Genomic DNA, 17395 nt, shown 5'->3' with positions numbered 1-17395 from the left:
TTTTCTTTTTCTTTCGTCTTTCTATGCAACAAACACTTAACCTGCAACAAGAACAAGAAAAAACTTTAATGTCTTGGTGTTTTGTAAAATGTCAACGTTTATGTCTTCTACTCTTCTTAACTTGCTGAGTTGCTAGCTAAGTGTGTTTCTTACTCCTTCCCTTTCTTAATTAAATGCCTTCATTTTTGAGAAGGAGGGGAGAAAGAGGAAGTTCCTACGGAGTTTGAATGACTCATTTCGAGTGTTGGCGGTAGGTAGTTTTGTTGTAATAAGGTGACCTTTATGTCATGTTAGTTTCGATACCATGGTAGGGTACCAACTCAATCAAAAGCTTAAACTAATGTTTGAAGCTTAGGAATATACAAAGTATATAATACTCTATTATTTATGGCGGATATACAATAATTAGTACTAACTTGATGGCGGAATTTGACCCTAAATCTTGAATGTCAAGTTAACTTTAACCAACACAATAGTTTTTAATCTAGTCAGTTAATCTATCAAGCAATAATTGATTACAAAATTTTCTTGTACTATATGAAATGTGCTCGACTGTTTGTATATCCTAGTTTGTAGCTGATTGCATTTCAAGCAAAGCCAAAGGAACTTGACTTCACGTGGCATCAGTTGACTTAACTGTTAACAATTTCATAGTTTCATTCAAACTGATCATACCATTGCTTGGTTAAGAAAGAAAACGTGGCTTTAGCTTGTTTGTGAAGCGGTTTTCATCATCCATCCCACTTTTTAAGCAACATTTAAGAAGCAAAATGCATGTCATCTAATAATCCCTTCGTTCCACTAAGATCGTCTCTTATACTAAAGTTATTGGATTTTCTAATGAGTTTGTTCCATCCTTCTCTAAGTACATTTTTACAATGCGATGACAATCCATGAAAAGCACTTCTTTGCCAATTCTAATGTCAAAATCACAAGTTAGGCCTTGTTCTTTTGAGTTTCAGAGCAGAGCAGGTGTCAGTATAGCAATATATTTATAATAAGTAGAGCAAGGAGCAATATATTTATAATAAGTAGAGCAAGGCTTAGTAGAGCAGAGCAGACCACAACATGTTAGAAAATCAACAGAGCCTTAATTACACGTACTACACACAAACATTAAGATATGTTGGGTTAATCTTCCCAATAATTATGCAGGCCTGAATCGGACAAGTGGTACCTTCTTGCAAAATAGAAAAACAAAAAATTCTTGCCAAATTTTTCTTAAAAATGTAGTTTCTCACAAAAAATTATATTTAGTAGCAATAATAGGTCATTTTTGTCAAATTTGGTTTTAAATTAGTTAGGCTATTTAAAAGGCAGTTTCTCTCTTTAAAAAAAGAGTAAGTTTGGTTTCAGCTTAGACGTATATTGAGTAAGTTTGATATTCAAACTAGATTTCGATCAACTCTAAAACAATGCAAATGTTTTCTCCCCGATCAACCTGTTATCTAGCTAAAAATGGACCCGTCCACAAAAAAGAATCTCAATTCGAAAAGTTGGCCCTTTTGTGTGTTTGTACACGTTGTTACAACCTTTTTTTTTTTTTTTTTTTTTTTTTTTTTGAGAGTGTGGTGGTGGTTGTAGTCCTTTCGCTTGAGGATAAATTAGCATACATGCATGGGAGCTTCTTTGTATATTCCTAGCTACTAATAATCTAATATGATGAAGTGGATATATTATTATTCTAATTTCTACATCTAATTAAATTCATTCATCAACTAGTCTAGTCTTCCCACCACCCATCTCAAACATTATTATTAATAAATCAAATATTCAATAATTAGTTACTTCGTAAATTACTTTTTTTTTTTTTAAAAAAAAAAGACTAGTTCTATGCTGGATGGAAGACTTAGGTGCAACTAACTACCATATAAATATAATAGTATGTGCTACTATAGTCTAAATACATGTGAAGCCTAGTAAGTTAGTACAAAAATGAAATTATTTAATCCAACTCCCAAATTATAATAAGCTCATGAAAATGACATTTTTGGAAACAAATAAAATTTTAATTAAATTATAGGCAACTTGAGTTTGAGGGGTAGACTAATTAAAAGAACAAACATATTGAGTTCACAATGTTATTATGTTCTTAGCAAACATAATTCAAGAGAAAAATAAAGCAATAATTTAGCTAGTGAAAGGCTTTAGGTTGCCTTTGTGGTGGTAATGGGGAAGCTGTGTTGTTCATCGGAGGACGACGAGACGAATTTCACCGGACTCTTGATTGTTGCGTTCGTTGCTGTGATGTTGTTCTATGTCTGCCTCCAAGAACCACCTCGGCGACGTGTGGTTGCCGTGTACCGATGCTATTGATAAGTTTGTCATCCATCGCCTTTTCTTATGTTTCTTGAAGTTTTATATATATATATATATATATATATATATATATATATATATATATATATATATATATATATATATATATATATATATATATATATATATATATATATATATATATATATATATATATATATATATATATATATATATATATATCAATTTTATGTAAAGATCAGTTCATCTAAGTTATATTATTTATAAGATGATCATCTTTACATTTAATTTTATATGTTTGGTTTAGCTAGTAAGCTAGATAAAAACGCAAGCATATATGTCCAAAAAAAAAAAAAAAAAAAAAAAAAAAAATTAAACTTGAGCATCTTTCAATTGATGAAATATACAAGTATATAGTAACATTACAATTTGGAATTGAAGGGATGATTCAAATGTTGGTGGTGCAAGTGTTGTGCACGTACACGGATTAAATAATTAATTTGATGTGGATCGCTTAATTTAATACGCAGTTAATATACTACCTTTGATATGTAAGGTGTGCATGTAATTTACATTTTTATGCTCGTTTATTGTGTTTTTTTTTCTTTAATATATACTAGCTAGATAAAATCCAAGCAAATGCTCGGTTTTTCAAATAATGTTAAATGTACAAAAGTTTTATATAAATTAAAATGCAGGAAAATTTGCAAATTGCAGCCATTTAAAGTTAGTATTTTGCAAATTGCAGCCCAAAAGTTCTTATAAATTGTAAATTGCAATCCAATTTAACTTTTTCATCGATTTACGTGTCAAAAAATATTCGATTAAGGTTTAGGGGGCCATCTTAACCCTTAAGAATCCGAATTGAGCTCGGAATTAGCAAAAAAATAACGTAAATGTCTCGTTTTTACAGTAAAAAATAGTTGCCCACAAATCGATACATTTTTGTTATGCAAACAAGACAATTACATTATTTTTTTGCTAATTCCGAGCTCCATTCGAATCCTTAAGGGCTAAAATGGGCCCTAAAACCTTAACTGAATATTTTATGAGCTTTTTTTTAGACAGGAATGAGCTTATTATAATTTAGGAGTTGGATTAAATAATTTAATTTGTAAGAACATCCCTACATCCCTTCATATTAGAAAGATGATTGAGTTTTAACCTCTTGATACCATGTAGGCAGAGGCAGAGCTATATAAAGATTAATTAAAAAAAAATAGTGATTATAAAGATTGTTCAACCCAATAGGTCAATTGACTATTTAAAGAAAATGTTGTTTTGCATAAATTATATACGAAGTGTATAATATTGATTTTTTTTATTATAAAAGTTATATGGTATGAAAACCTTTTGCACTGTATAAAATTAAGTTACAAGGATCCATAACTCCTAAATCGATATATACATATATTTTGGTTGAATTTTTTGTATTCTACCACATGATTTACATCACTAGTAGGAGATTTTTTTGCAAATTATCTATCAACAATACACCTTATCGTATATTCCAATTCATACATCATTTCAACTATTTTATTATTCAAATGTACGTACAAAGTTATTTATAATTCAAATATACACAAATTTTAAAGCACTAATATGTAATACTTGGTTCATACCTACCCTATCACCATCTACTTACTTGATTCTAACATCATATCGAAAATCTAATCATAACCTACAATTATATTAGAGAAGTATAAAATATTAAACTTACATTGCAAATGAAATAATATGAACATCGATCTATAATTTAGATACGGTGTACAATTAACTTAGCACCAAATTGAGGACGAAGAGTTCCAAAACCTATAGTAGGAGCATGAACATAAGATGGAGAGAGCTCAAAGGAGAATCGTTGCAAAATCATTGCCAATGCCATCTTAGCTTCCATCATTGCGAAATTCGATCCAATGCATATACGAGGCCCCCATCCAAATGCAAAGAAACACATATTATTTCCTTTTGTGGCCTTCAAAAGTCCTTGTGAAAATCTCTCGGGGTTGAATTCCTTTGCATCAGTACCCCATAATTTTTCACTATGATGAATAAAAATAGTTGGCAAATTAACATGTACACCCGCCGGTAGAACGATATCGCCTACTCTCATTTCACGGCTAACCTTTCTGCTTAGGGAAAACACCGGCGAATATAGTCGTAGAACCTCATGTAGTATCATGTTCACCTAAACAAATTAATTAAAGCTCATAATAAATCATGCATACATACATCAATCATGTCGATCAATCATCGTAATTTTTTGTTTCATATATGCTTAGCTATGGGTTAATTGATCAAATAATATTTAATTTTTTACAGTTAATTATACTACTGTATTTTTGTACTAATAAATCAACATATATTATTTCATATGAACTTTTTACGTACCCTTCTTATATATATACAATTAATTAGTGATAAAATTAAGTGGCAATAACTAATTAGCCAGTAAAAAAAACATAGATGGTTTAATTTAGGCGGTAACCTAGATTATATCTTGTGTACAATATGCAAGATGTATATGATGCATGGTTAAAACAATTAACTAGCCTATTTACTCGTATATACTTTTGATACACATCTTTGATATTGTGATTACCTAACTGGTCTGCAGCTCGATTAGCTTAATTATCTATGAATGATATACAAAATCACAGACATGTATATATACATACCTTTTTGAGTTGGATTAAGCCATCAACATGAGGTGTATTGTGACCGAACGTGGCAAAAATCTCTTCTCGAGCTTGTTCTTGCCAATTTGTGTGTTTGCTTAGCAAAACAAGAGTCCATACCAACAACGACGAAGTGGTGTCTTGTCCAGCAACATAGAACATTTTGCACTCTTCAATAACCTCTTTCATACTCATCTTAAATTGTTGTTGTTTGTTATTATTTCCATGTAATAATTGATGATCTTGTACTCCTTCTAAGTTCGATTTGAGCAATAACCCTAACAAGTCATCTTTAGCTGCTTCACCATTCTCCATTGCCTTTTGCCTCTTTTGAATCATATCTTTCAACAATGTTTCCATTTCATTGACGATTTTTGCCTCCCTCTTGTTTGTTTTAGTAGGAAGAAACCTAGAGACGGACCAAGTATGTACCAAAGATGAGAAACCTTTATCAATCTATGTATCAGCTAGCCATAGATCTACTCGATTAGCTAGCTAAGGATTAATATGTTATTGTATTGTGTATTCGGATATTCTTATAGTGGTCGTTTGAAAAATGATTAGCATTTTATTTAACAATAAAACTTATATGATCGTTTTATATTTTTTACGAAAAATCAGCCAATTATTTTTATATGATCGGTTCATTTTTGTTAAATTTATTAATTTGTTATTTGAAGAAAAATCAGTTAATCATGAAGTGCATAATCATTAAAATATTATGGCTGTCATAATTCAATCGATCACTACTGTATAAAACTTTCCGTGAGGAACCCTTCATTTTCTTATTCTTTCATGTGGAACTTCGATTGCCTACCCCGTGATTTTATCACAATCGCAATTGCATCCGATATGTAATTAAACGAGCCCATTCTTTTTTTAATCCTTTGAAATGAAATAAAAGTACCTGGATCCAGGAATATAAACTGACTGCATGGCTTGTACAGTAATACAAGTATGCTCTCTTAAAAGTTCAAACACTCTCCTTCCTTCTTCAAAACTACTTCCAAATGCTGCACGAGAGATTGCATCTGCTGAAAGATTGTGTAAAAATGACCACATTTCTACCTCTTGAGATCCCGTTTCGGGTGTCGTCTTCTCCCATTCTTGGATCATCTCATTGCAACTCGCATGAAATGCTGGTATCATAAGCTAAAAAAAATAATTCATAGTTGTAACAACATGCTAATTATGAATTGTAATTGAGAAAATATTAAAATGGTCATGCATATTATTCTTTGGTACGTCAATAATGATTTATTACAAGGCGATCCCTATTTTTAGTCCGATCAAATCTTACTCAGACAAATTTTACTCCTTCCATCTCTTAAAAGTTCTTTCTGTTTTAAGAGAAATTTTAAATTATTAAAATATTAAATTAGGAAGAACTTTTTAAAATGAGAGAATAATTTACTTTAATTTTCTAACTTCCTCCAATTCAAAAACTTAGAAGTGATGTTTTAGATTCCAATGCCTAATAAAAAACCAATTGTAGTACGTAAAGGTATCAATTTGGAATACTAGGTCGGGGTTGTGTCGAGTCTATTTTGATTCATGTTAAACTATTGTGCCCATACAGGTCGAAATCTAAATTTATCAAGTCAGCTTTTGACATTATATACTTCTACCGGCTATTATGAATTTATGGTTGTACCAGTATAACATAAAATTTTAAAAATGGACTAAATTGATCTATATTTTTATAAAAGTAAGCTAAATTTAGTATAATAGATTAAATAAACCTTAATTTTCTCCATATGGAAGGCAGGATTAAGCAATTTCCTTTCTCGGGCCCACTTATGGCCTTCGAGTCTAACCAAACCATTGGTAAGCCTCTTCAAAAGTGGAGTCGATGTTTTTGGAAAATCATAAATCTTTAACATTATTTCTCTTATTTCTTCTGGTTTTGTTATCATCACTGTTGGCGTTGGTCCGTTCCATAAGAATGATCTATCACCTGCATTTTATAATACCTAGTATTACATTTTCTATTATTATTGTTATAATAAATGTAAGAAAACTAAAGAAATCAACAAATTAGAGTATATATACAATGTGATCGTAACAATCATAGCCGGACATATATACGAGAGGAGAGTCTGTTATACTGACCTTGAGGAATACAAATTACAAATAGCAGCTTTGTACTCCCAAAACATAAGATGGCTGGATATAGCCCACAAAAAATTACCGTATGAGGTTAACTAACTCAAGGCATATTCTAAAATGTAACATTTTAATTAATTATAACTTTATAATCATAATTAACTATACTTTTCTTTGTTATAATTAATTGAAGCAAAAAAAATACAAATACGTACTCATGCTGGAATAGGGACATGATCTTTTTTTTTTTTTTTTTTTTTTTTTTGGAAGAAGAAGAAGAAGAAGACCGAGCTAGACTTATATTAACGCAAGCTTATCATCCTTGATCGGCTAGTACATACGACGGAGTAATATCAGGGGGACAAAAGTTTTCCCACACCTGTTCTACCCCAAAAGGAATTAGCGCAACCAAGTGATGAGCGACAAAGTAGTTGCCATCTAATCATATTAAATGAACAACAAGAAGATAGAACTATTAACAATGGTTATACGTCCTTTAGAAAAAAAAGTTATAATTAATAAGATGGTTGTCAAATGATCAATTAAATTAATAACTATTGCAATAACTCATCCTGTCTAAAGTATATACTCTAATTTATGTACACGTGTTAAGCACATATGTTTAGAACATTAATAACTAGTACTGAAATAATTCATCCTATCTAAAATAATACTCGTAAGTACTCGCTCTATACTTCTAAATTTAAGCACATACTTTATACAAAGTACATGTTTAGAGGTTTGTTCCCAAAAAAAGGTACTCCGGTACATGTTTAGAGGTTTTTCGTGATTGATATCAATATTATTTTAATTTTAGAATTGTATGTCATCAATTTTCTAAACATTTTCCCTTTAATATTTACAAAGTACTCCATATAATAGGTTACTTTGAATATGTCAAGGTATGTAAAGAATTAAGGACATATTTTTGACCAATTCTCTCTCTCTCTTTTTTAATTTTTTTTTTTTTTGGTGCTTTCTAGTACTATAATTAAAAAATAATAAAAAATTTGATGAACATAAGTAGCATATACAACTAATACAAGTAAATAATAGTTCGATAGAATCACGATCGAGTTACGTGTGACATGGACTAACAAAATTAGCTATATGACTTATGAGAGTCGTGAAAGAATAAGTCTTTTTTGTCCGAATGAATTTTATGTATCTAATTATTTTCATAAATATATTATATATGACATTATGCAGTACTTCGTAAAAAAATTTGGTTGAAAATTGAGGCCTAAAATTGTTATAAAAGTAAATAGTAAAAATAGTTTATTTATGTTATGGAGTACTTCACAATTGTAACCTTTAGCATTTTCGAAGTAATAACGATTATGATCTCAATAGACTTACCACATACAAGACAACAACATCAACAACTAACAACAAAACAATCCTCAAAACTCTCGTTAACTTAATTGAATAATGGATAGATGTAAGAGTTAGATGCACACAACTTTACACACATAAAATAACTAATTTGACATGGAACATGCAATATATATATATATATATATATATATATATATATATATATATATATATATATATATATATATATATATATATATATATATATATCTTGAATATTGGCCCTTAATAAGTTAATATGACTATAATTTAGTAAAGACAATTTAAAAGATGGAAAGATGTTATAATTTATAAACTTATAATATGTAAATCAAGCTAATTTAATAATAATGATCAAAGTATCGTACCATAGTTCTTGATAATTTGATGATGAAAAGGGAATATCCGAGGTACAAAATCATTTGAAAAGTGCTTCATTGGCTTAGAAGTGGTTTGTTTCACCATCTTAGCAATTTCTTTGGTATCACCGAACAATATTCTATAAGATTGGCCTCGAAACCCTTGTTTTTTAAGGCGTCTTTCTAATTTCTTTGGTTTCAACCACACCCAAATAATTGCTTTCCATATCAATAATATTGTAATAATACACACCAAAGAAGTTGCAACATTATTATTGCTCAAACTTAGCTTCATCATATTCGATCTACTATTTTTTTTTTTATTTTTTTTTTTGTTGTGTTTGATTATGAGAGAGAAAAAGAAAAAGAGAAAATATATATATAGGGAATTATTTGAACAAAATATAGGAATAACTAGTATTTATAAGCTTAGTGTTTTGACTTTTGAGGCCAATATGCATATAATGCATGCATGGTCCATAATTATTGATGTTGTATACTACTATAAAAATTAAGATGTCTTATTACTTGAGGGGTTGAATATCTTATTGTGGAGGGGCCCCAATTACATATTTGTTAATTAATTTGTTAATTAATTAAAAATTTCATGATCACGACATCCATTTCATTAATTTTAATCTCTACTATAATTATAAATTAAAAAATAAAAAAAAATAAAAAAAAATTGGGGAGGAACCACCTTAATAGTTGATAGTGTTCATAATCACGGAGTATTATCTATTTAATTAAATATATTATAGTATGAAGTTTCACCTTCAACTTTTACTTATCAACCTGTGATTAGGATATTAAATTAATGTTTATACAACAACAACAATTAGATAATGAACTAATGTACATGAATTTCATAAAAAAAAAATTAGGTGACTTTTGATATCATGTTAGTTTACTCAATATGGTAGTCCTTTTACTCTATTTATTATACGTAGTTTCAAATAAGGTTACAACAATATACAAGAATATCATACCCTATATCAAGAAATTCCTATAAGATAAAACTCTAGGAACATGATATAGAAACCTACTTCAAGAGCAGGTCGCCAGGTCTTCACATTTGCTTTACAATCATACATCAGATCAAAATCACATTCACGTTTTAAACCAGGTCACTTTTTGGACTTAAATTTTAAACTATGGAACATAATATTTTTTTTATATGTCAATCTTGGTGATTTAGAAAAAACGTATAATGATTGTAAAAAAAAAAAAAAAAAAAAAATAGAAAAGAAAAGAAAAAAAGAAAAACGTATAATACTTGGGACACTAAATTACACGGAGTAATTCAAGTCAAACGAAATACGGAGTAAAATTTAAAATTACATATCTTGAAACAATTACGGATTACCTACCTTTATGGTTCACTTACTATCAAAGTGTTATTATTTTTCACTTACGATCGTTTTGCTCACATCATTTGAGAAAAGTAGGTGATTCTAGCAATAAGTGGAAGATACCAATTACAATTAGCACGAAAATAAAGCTAGTTGACTTAAATCATATTATCTATATCGTCAAGTTCTTGGCAAAACATCACCTTTGTAGCTTGCACTCTCCTTTAACATTCTTTGATTTTAGACATTAACTTTCTCTGTCAAAATTTCACTTCAATTAATTCTTCCTTCTTTTAATTTGGTGTCGCCCTCTCTTTTTTGTGTACTTGGGAGGAACATCATGGTCCACATGTCTTAGAATCTCAAAGCATGGCTTGTGTAATTAAATTGCGTTCATTTTACCAGATTTTTATTAATCAAAACTCAAAAATTTTAATTTAGATAACATCAACTTGAACAATCTTTACTTTTTTCAAATTGGACTTATTTGAACTTATCTTAAACATGACCTTAATAGTCTTTACATACCCCAAATTATGTTTCCCAAAATCAGGTGAATGGAAAAATGTCAATCTTATTAGTATTTTTCACAAAATGTAGCAAACTATAAGTTTTGGGGTCATTTAAATCCCTAACACATCCTAAGTTAATAAATTTGAGCTGTACTTTAAATTATGGTTGATTTATATGTCATTTAATTTTACTTGTTGTAAAGGGCATGCCCTAAATAAATTTAACACGTCTTTCTCATTTAGTATAATATATATATATTAATTGTATTAAAATTAACGATAGCAATGACATCAGATCACACCGTTGCCAGTGCACCTAGTCAATGATAACTATAGTTGTGGCTGGGAAATCAAAGCCGGCAGTAGAAAGGAATGCTGATTAGCAGGTTTGGAAAATCTTAATCTACTTATACTTTTGAATTATTGGTGGCTTAAAACGTTTGTGATATATATATTGTTAAACACTTAAATGACTAACTCAACCAAAAGTTTAAATTGATGGTTAAAGTTCAAGATTGATTTATATACTCTATCATGCCCTTTACATGAAAGCCTATAGAGCTTGAAATGCGAATGCAGTTTGAGCCCCCAACACCCAGCACGAAGTAAAAAAAGATCAAGTTAATAAATGTTTAAGCTGATAGTTAGAATAATCCAGGATCGGTTTATATATTATTTTATCAGATATCCTTATAGTTTTGAAAATTCAACATGTACATGTAACGTTTATTAAGGATATGTTTGTAAATTTGCTAGGATGTCTGTTAATTTAGCTTCTTCCTTCCCTTTTCCTCTTTGCTAGTACTTTCTCTCTCCTCAGTCTTCTAACTCACATCAACAATGGTACTTCAACTCCAAAATTTTCAACCTCATTTCTTCACAACAACCACCATCACAACCACTGACATTTGCTATCTATCTCATCTCCTTTCGCCGCCGACATCACTTTTTTCTACATTTTTAAAAATCAAGCTCAATGATGGAGCTTTAATTGAGGACATAGTCACCCCTACCCTTTGGGGTTGACCATGCCCTTAATTTCACCTTTCATTCATAGGGTTTTCGTTTGAAATTGGGGAAGGTGGGTGGAGATTGGGGAAGCTTTAATGGTGGTCGAGGTCGGGGAAGCTTTAATTTAATGGTGGTTAAGGTCGGGAAGTTTCAATGGTGGTCGAGGAAGCTTTAATGGAGGAAGAAGCAGTAAGCTTTTCAATGGAGGGAATCTTAATGGTGGTGTTGGTGAAGTAACAACAAATGGTCGTTAAATCAGTGTTATCTTCACTCATGAGGTGGCATGGAAATTGCTCTTCAATATTACAATTATGCCATTAGATTGACGAATTTCGTCAGAAATTTCGTCAATCATAAAGATTAACTGGGGCTGGCTCCCTTTAATATTACCCATCAAATCTCACTTGAAGTTTCCACCATCCAATATCAAACAAAAAAGAGATGGAGAGCAACATACATTGGCCGATGGTTGTGAAATTTTTATCTTAGGGGAATCAATGTACCCTCACAGCCCATTTAATTTAATTTAATTTTAATTTGATACGTAATGCACAACATGGATGAAATAATGAATTACTACTTATGATATGCTTCTCTATGTGTGAAAAATAAGTTTAAGCGGTCTAAAAATTACGCAATAAGCTAGTAATATAATTTCTTATAGCTAGCCTAATTAATACTTCCGTAATGATCAATTGATCATATTCCTAATTTGATTAAAAGTTTTTATGACGTTGCACTGCTTGTGCTGAGTTCTTAGGCAATACAATTAGCATAAGCTTACAAATCATACACTTTTTATTTCCGTAACAGGAACATGTGCATGCATGTCCTATAATATGGCCTTAGATTATTTACAAGTATTTCCTCTGTTTAATTTTAGGTGTAACGTGAAGGATGACCAACATCAAGGAGATATAAGAAATAGAAAAAGGAAATACATTACAATTAAAAAAAGAACATAAAAAAGGTATAATTCAACGAAACCATATATACAATACAAAAATAGACTACTTAAATGTAAACTCGGCTTTATTATTGTTCTATATTGTACTAATTGTAGCAATATATTAAATTAAAGAAGCATAGTTTTAGATACGACGTAGTATTAAGTTAGCACCAAATTGAGGACGAAGGGTTCCACGGCTAATAGTAGGAGCATGCTCATAAGATGGTGAGAGGTCAAAGGAAAAACGTTGCAAAATCATAGCCAACGCCATTTTAGCCTGCATCATCGCGAAATTCGATCCAATGCATATGCGAGGCCCCCATCCAAATCCGAAGAAGCACATCTTTCCTCCGGTTGCATTCAAAATCCCTTGTGCAAATCTATCAGGGTTAAACTCTTTTGCATCAAAACCCCAATATTTTTCACTTTCATGAACATCAATCAGTGATAATTTGACTTGTACACCAGCTGGTAGAATTGTATCTCCTACTTTCATTTCGTGGGAAACGCTTCGTGTAAGTGAAGGTAGTGGTGGATATAGTCGTAGAACCTCGTGAAGTATCATGTTCACCTAGACAAATTAAAGCCCAAGAAACAACATATATATTGTTAGGTACAAGTGTGAGTATGTTGGACTCTCGTTGAAAGATAAAGTGAACCATCTTTTTAAATACGGAATTTTCACCATATACCACTGAGTTTTAACTTAATTCACCATATACCACCAAAAATTTTCTAATTCACCATGTATCACTGAGTTCCTGTGCAATACCACAAAATACATTTTTTGATAACTACCGTTAGTTTGCCGTTTGGGTATTACTAATTCACCATATGCCCATGTTTATAAAGTTATTTCACTAGATACCATTAAATTAAAGATATTTCACCATATACCTAAAATTTACAACGGCTATTTTAATTGTTGCATCTACTATTTTTTGTTGCTTCATTACTCTTCTCTTGAGCTCCTTCAACATGCTCTCATCTCCATGACATTGTGTGTTTATGCTTCCCCTGCTTTGAAATTCATAACCCGAAAGGACATTTTTCTTGGCATTACCCTTACACTATCGAAATTTCTCTCGTATATCACACTTATAGTACAACTTTTATGGATATTTTGTCGAATCACATCTCCTTATTGCAAATTTCTTCCCACGTGTACAAGCTTTGTTTGGCATTCTTATGTATGCATATTCATAAGATGACGATAACGATATCAAGTGTGTTGACATGTTTGCAAATGCTTTTAAAAAGGTGAAGTGCTGCTTCAATCCCTCAAGTATTATGTACATAAACTATCCGTTATAAAAGTCAACGACTAATTTTTCTTTAAAAAATAACCGTTGTAATTTCTGGGTATATAGTGAAATATCTTTTAATTTAATGGTATATGGTAAAATAACTTTATAAACATGGGTATATGGTGAATTAGTAAAATACCCCAAACGGCAGGCTAACGACAGGCAAACGACAGTTACCAAAAAAAGGTATTTTGTGGTATTGCACAGGAACTCAATGGTACATGGTAAATTAGAAAGTTTTTGGTGGTATATAGTGAATTAAGTTAAAACTCAGTGGTATATGGTGAAAAAAACTGTTTTAAATAGCTATGAACCATCTTTTTAATAATGTTAAATTATGAATTAACTTTAAGTCGAGATATTATTGTGTTTGTTCCACCTTTTGACAATTTTTAGGTTGGGTTATTTTATGACAAGTACGTAACTTTTTCCATACCAAATAAATTTTTCCTAATTCAATTCTTAAGTTTAACAAGGTACAAGTTTAGTATCAACTATAATGATCGATGTTACAAGCGGATAAGCAAACTAATTATGAATTGAAACAGCCAATTTGCTCAAAGTTATAGAAATGTAAGTACCTTTTTCAGCTGATTTAAGCCTTCCAAATGGGGTGTATCATGGCCAAAAATTGCGATAATCTCCTCTCGAGCTTGTTCTTGCCAATTTTGGTGTTTGCTTAACAAAACAAGGGTCCATGTCAACAATGTTGAAATGGTTTCTTGTCCTGCAATATAGAACATTTTGCACTCTTCAATAATTTCTTTCATACCCATTTTAAAATGTTGTTGTTTGTTATTTCCATGTAAAAATTGATGATCTTGTATTCCTTCTACGTTCGATTTGAGTAATAACCCTAACAAATCATCTTTAGTTGCTTCTCCATTCTCCATTTCCTTTTGCCTCCTTAGAATCATCTCTTTTAACAATGATTCCATTTCATGGAGAATATTCGCCTCCCTTTTGTTTGTTTTTGTTGGGAGAAACCTAAAAACCGATAAAAAGGGTTATTAAACTCAGCCGATAGCTAGTTAATACATTTACTTACATCAAACACGACACAATGATAAATATAAAACATATTCCTAGGTTTCAACCATCAGCTTAACCTTTTAATTGAGTTGGTTCTCTTACATGGTATCAGAGCCAACGTGACACAAAAATCACGGGTTTAAATCTCATCCACCCCCACTTTCAAGTAGAATATATATTTGTAAGAGAAGTCTCATACTCGATCACATGTTAATGTGTATATTATAATAAAGTTAAATGATATCTATCAATGCAATTACATACCTAGATCCAGGGATATAAACTGATTGTATGGATTTAGTAGTTATTGAGATGTGCTCTCTAAGAAGTTCAAACACTCTCCTTCCTTCTTCAAAACTACTCCCAAATGCTGCACGAGAGATTGCATCTGCAGATAGATTGTGTAAATACGACCAGATTTCGAGCTCACTCGATCCTGTTTTCGATGTCATCTTCTCTCATTCTTGTATCATGGCGTTACTACTCGCTTCAAATGCTGGCACCATATGCTAAAACATTTCCAAAATTTATAATAAGCAATGTAATTAATTCAATAAAACCTCCCTAATTCCAAAATAATTACAAGTATACATATGTATGTATTCTGTCCTATTCCAAAATAAGTTTAGTTGTAGATCTTTTTTTGTGTGTGTTTAGAGAGCCACAAGGACAAGTAATGAGAATCTATTCTAAAATTACCTGGAATCGGAAGGGGTGATCTAACCACTTGAGCTATCCCTCACTCTCATATTATAGTAGTAGTCTAGTAGTATTATTTTGTATATGACCACTATATCAATGCATGTTAATATAAATGGACTTAGGACCTAAGATCAAATTTCGCTTTATGATCTGCCTTTTGTGCCTAAATCTACATATATACACACGAAAAGAAAAAAAAAATCCAATGGAAAGTTGGAAACAAACCTTTAATTTCTCCATATGGAAAACAGGGTTGAGCAATTTTCTGTCTTGAGCCCATTTTTGGCCTTCGAGCCTTGTTAAACCATTAGTAATTCTTTTTACAAATGGGTGCGGAATAATCTTCGTAAAATCATAAATCTTCATGAATATTTCTCTTATTTCTTCAGGTTTGGTTATAATCACCGTAGGTGTCGGTCCATCCCATACAAAAGATTGTTCACCTACATGTATGCATGCCAAAAAATTAAATGAGTATCAATTATTATACACTTAATTATACCCTTAAAAAACAAGAAATTAATTAATAGACCAAAAGTCGAAAAGGGCTACTACAATAGATTTAATGTAAATATGTAATATATAACTCAATTTATCATATATTAACTACAATCACACGTGACATTTATAGAAAGACTGAAAAAAAATCAATAAAAAAAATAAAAAGACAAACGATGTAATAAATGTGACGTACCATAGCTCTTGATGGTATGAATATGGAAAGGGAAGATCCGAGGGACATAATCATTGGAAAAGCTTTCCATGGGCTTGGAATTGGTTTCGTTCACCTTTAGCAATTTCTTTGGTGTTACCATACAAAACCTTGTAAGGGTGACCTTGTAATCCTTGTTTTGTAAGGCGTTTTTCGAGTGCTTTAGGCTTCAACCATATCCAATTCAATGTTTTCCAAACCCATGCTATGATGATAATACATACCAAGGAACTTGCAATGTTGTTTAAGATGGTAATCTCCATAATAATTATATTCTACTTCTACAAAATAAATTTTTTTTTGTGTATGTATCAAATTATAACGAGATAACGGAAATTAATTAATTAATTGAAACAAAGATGAGGAAGAATAATAATAATAACTCAATATTTAAATGAATTTAGCCTTGACTTTTATGAACGCCACTAGTCGTGCATTATTTTGCTCATGACGTCACTACTTACATGGATAATGTCTCTTAATGCAAGAGACATCAAACACAAATTGGCTAAGTAAGTAGTAGAAATTTAGGGTCAAGAGTTCTAGACCAAGACATCAAGCATATTACATCCATGCAATTTTGAATGTTCGGTTGTTCCTATAATTAATTAATTAATATGTTGTTTTCCTATGCAAAATCGGGTTTACTAGGCATTCTCATCAAAACTCTAGAATTTGTTATGTCTAGTGATATGATAGATGTTTCAACTTTTTGAATTTGACTTTGTTGATGCTTATTGTTTTGAACAATGATTTCATTGATATTTTTTGTGGGTTACACTTATATAAAAAGTTTTTAATGAAAATACTCTCTTCATTTTTAATGAGTATAAAAGGATACTGTATGTTTGGTATTAACTTTAAAAATGATTAAGTAAGTGTTATTCTAGATGCGCAAAATCATGTACTCCTATGTCTAGAGCGAGTGACTCAATAATTATATGGGTTAGCTAGAAAAACTAACTTGTAATCAGGTAAATGAGTGACGAATAAAAAATGATTTTAATAATAAAAACTACACCAACCTTGACAATTGTAT

The 17395-nt window shown here is 30.7% G+C and overlaps 1 protein-coding gene and 1 pseudogene across 2 annotated transcripts; both read right to left on the bottom strand.

Moving 5' to 3' along the window:
- Positions 1-4036: 4036 nt before the first annotated feature.
- LOC145576996 (cytochrome P450 CYP72A219-like) lies at positions 4037-9145 on the bottom strand. Its single transcript, XM_081634696.1, has 5 exons — positions 8789-9145; positions 6701-6915; positions 5866-6110; positions 4959-5367; positions 4037-4468 (listed from the first exon to the last, which is right to left on the bottom strand). The coding sequence occupies exons 1-5, from the start codon at positions 9075-9077 to the stop codon at positions 4037-4039; spliced, it is 1590 nt and encodes a 529-aa protein (XP_081490822.1). The 5' UTR covers positions 9078-9145.
- A 3546-nt stretch (positions 9146-12691) lies between these two features.
- LOC145576995 (cytochrome P450 CYP72A219-like) lies at positions 12692-16619 on the bottom strand (annotated as a pseudogene). Its single transcript, XR_014098587.1, has 5 exons — positions 16339-16619; positions 15870-16087; positions 15207-15451; positions 14492-14897; positions 12692-13174 (listed from the first exon to the last, which is right to left on the bottom strand). The product of XR_014098587.1 is annotated as a cytochrome P450 CYP72A219-like (transcript).
- Between the last annotated feature and the right edge of the window lie 776 nt (positions 16620-17395).

The sequence above is a fragment of the Chenopodium album genome, chromosome 13, assembly GCF_948465745.1.
Source record: "Chenopodium album chromosome 13, dcCheAlbu1.1, whole genome shotgun sequence".
NCBI lineage: Eukaryota > Viridiplantae > Streptophyta > Magnoliopsida > Caryophyllales > Amaranthaceae > Chenopodium > Chenopodium album.
The sequence above is the reverse complement of the archived record's forward strand: the minus strand, read 5'-3'. Positions and strand labels throughout refer to the sequence as shown.

Bases quoted from the DNA above. Each gene is read 5' to 3' on its own strand.
- LOC145576996 (XM_081634696.1), bottom strand. From the start codon at position 9,077: ATGATGAAGCTAAGTTTGAGCAATAATAATGTTGCAACTTCTTTGGTG. The intron at 5,368-5,865 runs GTACTTTTATTT...GTCCGTCTCTAG, and splicing joins GTTTATATTCCTGGATCCAG to GTTTCTTCCTACTAAAACAA. The intron at 4,469-4,958 runs GTATGTATATAT...TAATTTGTTTAG, and splicing joins GCTTAATCCAACTCAAAAAG to GTGAACATGATACTACATGA.